Source organism: Cylas formicarius, unplaced genomic scaffold, assembly GCF_029955315.1.
Source record: "Cylas formicarius isolate icCylForm1 unplaced genomic scaffold, icCylForm1.1 PGA_scaffold_3__17_contigs__length_32017465, whole genome shotgun sequence".
In the NCBI taxonomy this organism is placed as follows: Eukaryota; Metazoa; Arthropoda; class Insecta; order Coleoptera; family Brentidae; genus Cylas; species Cylas formicarius.
In genome coordinates, this window is record NW_026844326.1 from 13,684,059 (window position 1) to 13,696,483 (window position 12,425).

Consider the following 12,425-nt stretch of genomic DNA (forward strand, 5'->3'; position numbering starts at 1 on the left):
AACGTGTTTGTTTACCGCCCCGGCTGCGACAAAGAAACCTTTCCGAAGTTTTGATTCGATTTTCCGACGCAGTAAGAGCCAATGCAATTACCATTTTTACGATACTAATTTTTATATAATATTTCGACCGTGAGGAAGCGAGCTCGAATTTAATATGCAACTTGAAGAGTAGATGGTACTCATCAATAAGTCATTGCTTTCCAATATGTTTTTGAGGCATCATTTTTGGAGTATAAAATTATCTGGATTTTGTCGCTTACACTTCATGAAACATGCCGTACATCTTAAACATCTGAGAGGTGGGCTTAAACAGTTTGAAGGATCACCCAATCTCAAATGGGTGAGAGGTCTGACTAATCTTTGGTGTTTCTCCAATATATACTGAAGACACTTGCTGCCTCGATGAACATTATGTTATATTTTTTGAGAATTTTTGATAAACAGAGAGTCAGTTTTTTAGTTGTTTCGTGTGAGTGATGCAGATAAAGAAAATAATACGGCGGTCGTGAACACAATCATACAATAATGCCGTTAGTTTCGACATAGAATCTCTAATTACTAAAGCCCTTATTCTTAATTTGAAAATTCTTGTCTTTGAAACATTTTCTTTTAACGGTCAAATTTATGAACAAACGTCGTAGACATCTATGGGTTCTCCGTTATCAGCAGTTATCGCGTTATAGTCATAGTTATAGGTTTTTTTACAGAAAGGAGTAGACATAGGTTTTTTAAATTCTGGCTGAGGCCAGAGTCGCTACAACCGTCGGTCCCGGTTAGACAGCGGATGTTTCCAGCATATGTCGAAGATACAAATAAAAAATCCATCAAGCTGACACCACAGATCAGCTAGAGTTCGGCAAACAATATAAACCGCGACACAGTCTTCTATGCCTCACCTTTTTGAGATTGGATCATCCTTCAAATTATTTAAGCTACCTCCCTTCCCTTGACCCCCCTCCCCCGGTATTTAAGGTGTGTGAAAGCCAAAATCAAAATTTTAGAAGTTTGACGAATTTGTAGGTCAGTAGTTCCACACTATTTAAGATTCTTGGTCAGTAAATATATGGGAAAATGTCATGGTCTGACTCATCAAAAATGGGCAAGAACGTCTAAAGTACTAAACTGACTATAACTAGTAGTATATCTGTGCTGCCAGTTTACCGTGGGTAAAGTAGACTTTCGTTTTAGTTATTTCCTCGTTAATTTTTTACGTCGTTATGTACCGATTTATCTTATCTCTAATGGCGCAAATAACCCACGAGAAGCTAATGAATTCATTAAAGTTATCGTTTATCTTACAGAACCACGCTTTTGTGTTTCCGTCCGAAGCGACAAGATTATTTGAGTTGTTTGTTTTCGTACTTGAAGTTTTGCGCATCATTGTGATTCTGCTTTAGGCGCATTATCTTCAAAATTATTTAAAACCGCGCGATATCCGCATTAATGGGGATTAAAGGGTTTTGACCTACTTCTTTGAATGGAAATGTATACAATATGGAGATATCGCGCTCGCATTTACATCAAATTGTTAACCCCGTAATCTTGTTAGGCTCGACAAGGGCTAAAAGCCTTAAAACTGTCGCCGTCCGTGTATGGTTAACGAGATGAGGTGCACCTGAAAAAGTCAAAAACGGGCGGCGTAGGTCGGATTCGATATTATATTATAATTTTATTCTCAGCGCTTTTGCATTCTGTCGGAGTCAAATTTCCATTCTACAGAATTGTTATTGGAATAATAATGAGGAGTATTTCTCCATGTTAAGACTGGCCGAATTAATGTTGCAATATGTGAGTTACATAGAGGAATTAGAATTTCATCCTTAAGTAACTATTCCATAGTTATCATAACTTACCCTATTGTACCACAATATTATATTCTTATCCGCGTTTTGCTTTTATATCGTCATCTTTTATGTATATACGGTCCTAGTATATGTGAATAGGACTCGAAATTCTTCCGAATCTTTTTATATGAAAATCGAATGGGGGATGTGTGCCTTTTCGCATAAAAAGTTGCGACGACTTTTCTTGACTTTCGTATTTTGTAGGATGATTTTTTCATTGTTACCTATATATATATATATATATATATATATATATATATATATATATATATATATATATATATATATATATATATATATATATATATATATATATATATATATATATATATATATATATATATATATATATATATATATATATATATATATATATATACATAAACCGAATGGATACAAAATGTAAGTTTTTTAGAAAACAATAAACAAGAACTGATTTTTTAGAATTTTAGCATCTTCATTGATCATAGTATTGTAAGGGTTGCAGTTTATTATAAAATGTTTAGTCGTTTTCTATGAAATGTTTTCCTCGTGTCCATTTTAATTAATTGCGTTTTTGATTAACGATCTAGTTATGTGGCAGTCAAACCAACAATTCGTATTATGTTTCCATTTAATTACCATCGTTGTCGCATAAACAAACACATGTTAAGACCTGATTAATTGTTGGAATTTTGCCGCACAATCAATCATACGGGTGACAATGTTCAGGTCGATGCATCCGTAGATGCTTTTGGCGCTTATTCAATAATACCGTCTTATGCCATTTGAAGAAATGCTGGTATATATTCATATTTATTTTAGCAACGAACCATATTTTATTTACCAACGACATAAGTAATCCGTCAACCAGTCTAAAATAGAACGCGTCGTTATTTTGGGCAATCATTTAGACACTCGCAATTTTCTATACGTCAATTAGCGTCCCAGCAACGTTATGTGAAAATACAGGGGTCTGCAAAATACAGAATTAGCTATTGCTGATATCAGTCATTTCATTTAACAAGTTTTACTTATTTTGTATAGTTTTTATTCGCCCCATTTAACAGTTTTTCGCTAGCTAATTTTATATGCTCCAATACTGCCTTTTTCTTTATTCGCTTTGTATGTTTTTTGGGAAAGTTCTATATTCATTAATTTAATTATTAGGAGCGTATAAATGTGGTTACAGTTGTTTCCTAACAACATTCCTGTTTAATGCATTATTACCATTATTATTATATTAAACAAAAAAAACAACAACAAAACTTTTTCCTTCTCTGTTAACTAATTTTAATTAACTTTTTCCTTTTTGACACGGTTGACGAAATTATAAACGTTATCCAAATCTGCGTCACTGGAAAGAAAACGTTGAGTTTGATATACACAGATGTAATTAAAAACATCTAAAGTAGACGGACAGGAGGCAAGAACGAAGCTTAATCTCCTTGATCTCTTTACTTCAAAAATAAATAAATATAAAGCTTCGTTTTTCATTTGTCGGCGTTCCTTCTTTAACTCAGTTCCATAATTAAGTTCATTATTGGGCAATTTATGCAGCAATTTTCTTAAAAATATTATTAAATAAGAATTAATAGGAACGAGAATACTAGCGACGAAAGTAAAAAGGCTGAACGGTTTGTAATATTCAGGATACGGTTATTTTTATTTTATTTGTCTTCTTATTAAGTGTGAACTTTCTCACGCGATTAACAAGGCCGTATTGTTACGAAGCTAAAAAAATTATCGACGCTAGGTGATAAAAGACTCATTGCTCTGAGAAACTTTAATAAAATTAGTATTTTTGCCATGTGAAATGACTTTCCAATGAACAGATTACTGTAATCTACATGGGCCGCGACTTACGTGTCACTCGGGCGGTCAGCCAGTCGCGTATAATTGGTATACGTTAAACATTTGTTAGTCAAACAAAGACGCGACTAATTGAGTTTAGTAGGAATGCGAAGAATGAGTCACTAAACGTTGTTAATTCAGTATTCAATAAACATGGCCGGAAATGAAGCCATGATTTACTGACCTTTTGAGTTAAATTAAGAAAAATGGAAGTCGGTGAAAAAAAATTATTATTAGATTGTGATAAGAGATCGACAAAACAGAAGAAGAATAAAATATTTATACAGTAGCAAAAAATGGAGCAAGATAAACCTTTATGATTGGCGATTTGTTGTACATATTCACCGAAAAATTCGTCTACCTGATTTTGGAAAACGTATTAGCAAAAATTAAAAAAATTGCATTCATAGTAAAATCCATATGGGGATCATGAGAGTGAAATATTTTTAGGTTGAAACTTCCGAATATACCAGAAATGGTTGCATGCTTGATTATTTTAAATGTCTTATTTAATTTCTAATAACCATATATAAATTTATACATTTTCCATATCAATAAATTTTATTGCTTTTATATTCAAATAATTAGACTTAACCATGTCAGCGTAGAAAACATCATGCTGTCAGTCAGAAAGTTACTGTCCATAACCATAACGGCAAGCTTAAAATTATATGCATGAAGAATATTTGAATTTGCTTATTCGTTTATGGAGAGTCGCTATCCTCATACATAAACTGGGAAATTAATAAAATATGCATAAAAATAGGTTCCATTTAAAAGAGTGTTTTTTCCTCATGTTTTAAAATTTATTTGGATTGTTGATTTTTCCATCAACCTTGGTATAATCATTTATCAAAATTAGTTACAAGACTTGTTAAATTGTAAAAATACTGCAGTGAAATTAAGAATAGATCTGTGTATAAGAAACATTTATAAATATTTGACCGGCAAACGTAATTTTTGAGAGAAATTATTAAACATCTCAAGAATGATGAAACCTAACTATTTTTTACATGACCATGTCCAGCATTTCCGCACACAATTTTGCGCCAGTTTTGCTAGATAAGCTTTTCGTATGCCAACATAATTCTTATGGACACTATGGGCAAATGACAAAATAACAATATGTTCAATCTGTCAGCCTTTAACAGCTGTTTTGTTTACTATTTATGATTTTATAGCATACTTTGCAAATTACATTGAATTACAGTTGAGAAGCTTCCGTTCAAAAAGAGATATATACTAATTCCGAGAATAACATGGAAGTTGTTAGAATATGTCTAAACTATGGGCAAATTTAACTAGATCCTTATACAGTGTACTTCAAAATAAGTACAAAAAACATAAGGGGGTTATTCCTTGTTTAAAATAATGGGTATTTTGTTATATAAATATTGGGTCAGAAGCCAAAAGTATTGGGCAAATTAAAACGAAAATAGATAAATCAAAAAAAAAAACGGACGTATTACTTTTATAATCACAGTTTCTGCATATATTTTTATGACTGTAGGTGATTGAATTAGTCTACTCCTGTAATTTTTTTTAACTAAATTTAAAGAAAGATTTTCGTAATGACATGGAAAACATAAATTTCGATTTAGGGATTTATTACAAATGTTTGTCTCTTGCAATTTTTTCAAACAACAAATAAAAAAATTAAATGTAAAGCATTGCATGTTGAAAAAAAAATTGTAATAAGAAACGCCTTAAGGAATGATAGCAATTCACTAGGTTTTTATTATTTAATAATTTTTTTATCTCGCTACGGAACCGGTTGTATGGTTTGGTTGAAATGGTTTGGAAACGGCAAGTGTTATCATAAATTGCAGAAGACAAACGTTTCCAAATGAGATACAAAATATAAAACAGATTTTTTTATGTCACTGCATAAATTTTCCCTTAAATAGAGGTAATAATACTTCCCCAATATTGTATTGTTCTATTTATTTTGGTTTTTAAGATACAAATTATTATTTTTCCGCCAAATGATTACCTTTTATATTAAACTAACTACCCTTTATCTTAAACAAATAATCACCCCTTAAGATTTTTGCTTTTTTTTTCTGTTCCACTGCTTTGCATCGTTTTTTTTTTTTCGCGGATTCTGGCCAGTACTCGAATTTCATGCCTAACCTTCCCAGTATTGCGGTGCAAGCAAACATAATATAATATTTGTCCTCGTTCAGCTTGGACTTTTTAAACGTGTTTCATCCTTATCTCGCCGATTTGTTGCCTGACTGGGACGGTTTATTCCTAACGGCTTCCCACAGCCTATTTTTAGTTTTTCGATTAGATTGTTTTCGTGTGGTTCTGGGTACGAACGTCACCCCATTTGAAATCGCCCGAAAGTTTTCTTCTTACCATGTGTTTAATTCATGGAAAGTCCGAATGTTGGTTGGTTTTGTGCTTCAAGTTAATGTGTTGTATTTGTTTGTTAAGGTATATAATTTTTTATATTATGAATTTTAAAAACCCGTACTAGATATAGCCATAGCGTTAGAACAACAAATTTTAATTCAAATAAAACCAGTTTTTTGTAAACATTATTGTGGTTTATTATGTACATGAAATTCAGGGTTTTTCTCACATCTATTAGAATATAAATAAATGATAGATAAGTTTTAAATGAACTGGTTAATCTTAGTTAGTTAATGGTAAGCTTTTATATATTTCTTAGGTTTATATTAAAACAAGACCTCTTTTTAGATTTTATGTTCTAGTATTCTAATTAAAGTACCAATAGGAGCGTGTTTTAAAAACGTAGTTAATAAATGAAAAATGTAAATAAATTATCACCTGCGGTTTTTGGATATTAGGAGATCCTGAATGATGAATAATATAGTACTTAAATTTTGAGTGTGAATTTATTTATTATAGAAGACTTTTTTCGACAGTAATGAAATCAAATTATAAGGCCATTCTTCGCTGCGTTTGAGCATCGTGCTTTTTTATGATGCGCCCTCTAAGCTAAAATGGCTGAACAATGTAAACTATAACAGAATTAGACAAAACGCGATAGTTTTATTTGACTTCCTTAAAAAATATGGTGCCCATGTGATGTAGCAAATAATTAAGGAGTAGAACGCAAAATGATCCCCAATAGAATGCAAAATGATGCTTTTTTCAGGTGCGTTTTATCATTTTTTTTTTTTTTAGAAAAAACAAAATTGTTTTATTATTTATTATAAATAGTATTATTTTGCTATAAAAATACGCTGAAACGGTCTGAGTATGTGGTAGTATGTTTCACTTGTTTTTGCTTTAATATTTATCAGTTTATTTACATAAATTAGTTGCGTATTTATACAATTCATTCACGGCGTTTTTAGCAATTAATAACCAAATTTGTAATTTCTCTTAAGAAAAGGAAGGAATATTGATAGCCAGTTTAATATTGAATTTACAATACTTCCAAGAAACCGTTAGTGAAAGAACCTGCCCAGCTCGCGCTACAGTGTTTCTGACCAAGAAAAGGTCCTACCTTTTATTATTATATTTAAAAGCGAAATTGAAAGGCAATTTCATCAAAAAATTCTTTTACGCAATTTGGACAAAATCGTCATCGTGCTCTTTTTAGATATTTAACTCTGTTTGTTGCGTACAAATTTCAAATACCAAATTAGCAACAAAAATAACCAAGTATTTAATCAAGAAAATTGAAATATAAAACTAAATTAACAGTTACTGGACATGCGAAAAATTGAGACGTAACAATCGATACTAATTTGAGGAATAATATTTAGTTAAAAAGGCTAATTTATTATAACACGCATATTTTGGATCAAAAAACTAGGAAATTGTTGTTTAAACCTCTTGTACGCTCGCAGTTTAACTGTTGCGACTTTTTATATGACGTTAGAAGATTGGAACCTATAACTTATAAAATAAAATAAAATGTTTATTCATGAAATCACTTGGCGCATTTACTCATAAAATTGCTTCAGATCCGTCGCACTTCCCTGCTTTAGGAGAAAATTTAGGTGTCATACTAATATTCATTAAACACAACAACGCAACAAGAGACTGCTTTAAGTTGAATGCTCTACAATAAACTTCAACACAATTTTAAATATAAATAAATTTAAATACAAATTGAAATTGTGTCTTTTGTGTAGGCAATTCATTTTTATAGAAGTGCCGCTGTTCAGAGGATTGCTCGACTATTTTCTTGCATACTTTATATGCATTGTTAATTAATTTTCAAATTTGATTTTGTTGTAAGGGTGAGTGTTGAAACAAATAACCAGTTCGAACTTCATGGATAACAACAGCTCCATTATACGTTATAAACATGACAATTTTTTTTTCTTTTTATCCTTATTATTTAAATTTGTTATTGGTCGCATAATTAGACTCATATATTTTTCAGTGACAACCCTGTTAATATATAAATAATAAAGTTTCTCATTCCCGACATATTTTCCTGTTTTCCAATCGATAATCCGCATCGTTTGAATAAGCATCACGCAATGCAAAGCTATATTAGCTTATCGTTCATGCCAAATGCAGTTTAGGTAGACTTTATCTATGACTTCCAAATAATTTTAAAGAACAACTATCATTTTTGGGTGTTTTCCCGGAATCTAATCACGTATGTTCGACGATAATACCGTTACCCGACATTTAAACCTTATTAGCACGACAATTTTAATAGTTTCGGAACAAGTTTCTAAGAGTCAAATCGTTTTTTAATTTGCACATTGTTGAGCGTCTGATTCACGTTAGGCTTGTTACTCAGTTGGACATGAATTCGCGTGGCAGTTCGCTGGCGATCAGTTCAAATGGACCTTGTGGTATAACTCGGCTTTGTCTTGTTTTCCTTTACTTACGCATAGCTTTTCGATTATAGAAATGCGACCTTCGGAGCGCAGTAGTTCTAGTGCAAGATCATTACGACGTCCGGTTGAGTCGACGAAAATGGGTGTAATTTCGGAAAAAACCTAAAACAGTGACTCGTTTTTTTTTTTCTTGGTTAGCGATCGTGACTGAAGTCAGAGTCAGTCTAACCAAAAAAAGAAGTGCCTGCGACATAGAACTGTCAACGTCACCATTTCTATCTGTGATAAATCCAAGAAAAATTAATGTTTTGTCGAATCCGTGCTTTCCCATTGTGATACGTAAGATTAGGTACTATATACATGTGCGTGACAGTGATTACTTGGACGAGATGCCGTACCAGCAGTACAATACCATAGGAAGGGAGCGGAAAGGCTCTATAAGCTCGATGAATAACGTCACCAATTGGTTTTCGTCCTTGAAGAGGAACAAGAAGTCGAAACAAAGGGCGGACACCACATCCAAGAGTGCGTGGGATTTGTCGACCATTTCTAGTGGGATCAAACGAGCGGTATGATTTAATGGTTATCAATTATCACTTAGACATTAATTCCTTATTATCTATTTAAACGCCGAACGGATTAATTTTTAAATCTAGGTGAATTATAATTTTACCCGAGCATAGAAAAAGGGTAATCCGAGCGTGAGATGATGTCCGCATGTGATTTTTTTGTCGGCTTAAGTGGAGGATTTTTTTATTTATGTGCGTTTTTTATGGGACACTAAAAGTAAATGGAAAAGGTCTCATAAAATTGGTAAATTTGAAAAGGATTTGGAGTTATTTTTATCGCCCAAAATTCCATATGTTTATTAACACAATAAATAGAGTATAGTACACATTTGATTTAGGATCAAAACGGATCTGGAAGAGTGGAATAAAAAACTTTTTTATCAAAAAATATTTATTTATCGGCCAATGTGATAAATAGCATTTTTGAAGAAGTTAATTTTGGTCAAATAAGTTCATTATTTTTAATTGTTTTTTAATCTTTATTAGATGCTTAATATTGGAAGTGTAAGTTGGTTTTTGTGAAACATAGCCACAGGCAGGACATATGAAATATGATATTTTCATATTATCACTTCTTGAAAGTGCATTGCTAATGCCTAGTAGTTAAAGTGATTTTCTGATGCCTATTTGGCGTCAAACAGTAATAATAAAATAATTTTGTCGTGAGTATATTTCAAGAACATATACTTAAACGCGAAGTGGAAGTTATACTTCCTCAGTCAAACTGCAGTTAATTATTCATATAATAAAAAAGAATTGAGTCAGTACACTTGACAGTCAAGGCAGTGTAATAAAATATACATGAAATATAAAAGGCAAAAAGGAACATGTTCAAACAAATACCTGCTATTATTTATCTCAAATCTATTATAAAATAAAAAGTATATAACAAAGATGAAGGTAGAACGTTATTTATAATTATTCATATAATAAAAAAGAATTGAGTCAGTACACTTGACAGTAAAGGCAGTTAATAAAATATACATGAAATGTAAAAGAAAAAAAGGAAGTTGTCAAAACGCATACTATTATTTATGTCAAATAATTTATATATTAAAAGTATATAACAAAGATGGAGGTAGAACGTTATTGTTAATTATTCATATAATAAATAAGAATTGACTCAATATGCTTGTCAGTTACGGCAGTATAATATAATATATATGAAATATAAAAGAAAAAAGGAACATGTCAAAACACATACCTACTAATATTTATGTCAAATCAATTATATAATAAAAAGTATATAAGAAAGATGAATATAGAACGTTATTGTAGCTAAATCGTTGTGAGGAAGTCTGTTATAATGTAACTGGATCTGGTTCGAAAACTGTCAAAAATGTCATAAAAAATGATGGTTTGTATTTATGCCTCGAGTTCAAATTATGAGCACCAATATATATTTAGGTGTTTCATTGCACTGACAATTATTGTTTTAGTGTCATTTTATGCTTCAATATCTTAGTTTTGGAACTTGATTTTTTATTATTAATGACATCTTCAAATAAAATTGATATATCCCTTGGTTGATTGTGGGTGCCTCAAACGGATTGGTGAAGATTTTTGGGCGAACAGTCCTTTCGGTAATGCCGAATATATACCTGTATGATATAAGTAGATTTTGATTTTAAACTAAAATGTAAAAATGTAGAAATATTAAAAAAAAAAGAAAATTGAAGGTTTCTCGGAAAGTATTTTCCTGTTAGTTTTGGTTAGTTTATTGGTAGAAGTTTTTCAAAGCACAATTTGATGAAACATAAATATTGATAGATGCAACTTTCTTTTAGCACGCCAAGAATGCGACGTCGAAAAGTGTTTGGGATTTATCTACGGGTTCGTCTGGTTTGAGAAAATGGGTAGGCAATCAAACGAAATATGTCGCATTCTACTTCTCACTTTGTACGATACACAGTTTTATGTTTCACATCATAGTCATTTCTATCCCTCGTCATCACGGACTGTCGACCTTCTTTTATAACGCACATCATTTTGTGTCCCGATTCCGTTTTGTCTTCGTGAGGATGGCTGCTTTTTTAATAAATCGAGAGCTGCTAAACAACTTTCCAACCATTTCATCGTCACTATCTATATACACACAGCCCTATCACCGAACATATAATCGGCAAAAATGAGTCACTCATCGTTCGCATACAATGTCAGAATGCATACACAACTGTACTTACTAGCACGCTATTATTGATATTGCTATGTAACAGCTATGTTAAGTGTTGTTTGCGAATTTTGTATATCTAATGATGTACAAACAAATATATTTTTAGCTAAAATTTGCTAATAGTAATAGTATATTTATTTGTTCGTGAAGTGGAAGAGGTTTTAGTTAAATTTTGTATATCGCTATCTTTCAGATTAAGATGCTGATCCATCCAATATGTGAGTTCTTAGACAATTTTAGGTTAGGGGTTGTGAAAAGTTTTACAGATCATTTTATTAACACAAGTATAATAATAGTTAATGAATAATAATGGGCGTCAACAGTCATAATACAGAATGTGCCTATAGATTTTACGATACCACCAATAAGAAAAAAAATACAAATTTTTTCCTTTACTCTTCAGTAGTGGGCATACGCCATTTAACTTTTTCACGTTTTTTCACCCAAAGAAAACGCTGTTTTTCTAAAATTGTCTTACTGCTTACTGCTCAAAGAACCCGCACCCAATTACATAAAAATGTCTACGAGTTGTTAAAAAAAAATTATTAAATTTTATGGACTATCGTTCACCCTGTTGTCCAACCGTGTATCTTCTTTATCTTTAAAGTGATATCTGATTGTATTTGTGTCATTTATAAATTGGATGCTTGATCTATATTTTTTACAGATCTGTGTTTAGAATATTGGTTTATAGGTTGAATTTCTCTTCTTCAAATCTGTTAACGCCTTGTACTATCCTAATGTATTGTTTTAAAAGTCGAAACTTAAACTAAAAGTAGTTGCTAATTATTAAGTTATATGAAATCCACTTTGCATATTTGCAATTTTTATTTTATGGGTTTTGTACCTATTATTTATGTTCAAAAAACGGATACCAAAAATCCCTATTTCTGAACTGAATGTATTTTTTTCCTATTATTTTATAATAGGCGGTTAATTTCATTCATTTCATTGTTGTTCTTAACTATTTGGCAGCTTAATGGCGCGGAAAACAACAAACATTTTCATTCTGGAAAATGCCACCCTTACCACCCCAGAAGTCGAACAATTTTAATTTCTCAAACTGATGGGATCCACCGTCAAATGTTTTTGTTCACATAGAAACAACCTTGTAAAATATTGGGTTCGTTGTACAAATAAAACAACGTGTATCGAAATTGGTTTAAAAATAAACTGCCCCTTCAATATGCGTATTACTGCGGGATGGGGAAAATCCTCTTCGGGCTCT

The 12,425-nt window shown here is 31.6% G+C and overlaps 1 protein-coding gene across 10 annotated transcripts in view; it reads left to right on the plus strand.

Moving 5' to 3' along the window:
- The window catches only part of LOC132700052 (cytohesin-1), a 73,639-nt gene that overhangs the window by 47,329 nt on the left and 13,885 nt on the right, over positions 1–12,425 (plus strand). For 2 of the 10 annotated variants that reach the window (XM_060667162.1, XM_060667158.1), the window contains exon 2: positions 8,527–9,024. The exons of 6 other annotated variants lie outside the window; for them this stretch is intronic. In XM_060667162.1, coding sequence (XP_060523145.1) covers positions 8,845–9,024 — 180 coding nt within the window. In that variant the 5' untranslated portion in view covers positions 8,527–8,844. Of the gene's footprint in view, positions 1–8,023; positions 8,269–8,526; positions 9,025–10,811; positions 10,881–12,425 lie in introns of those variants that run through there. 2 more of the 10 variants (XM_060667154.1, XM_060667153.1) reach the window with 2 other exon arrangements.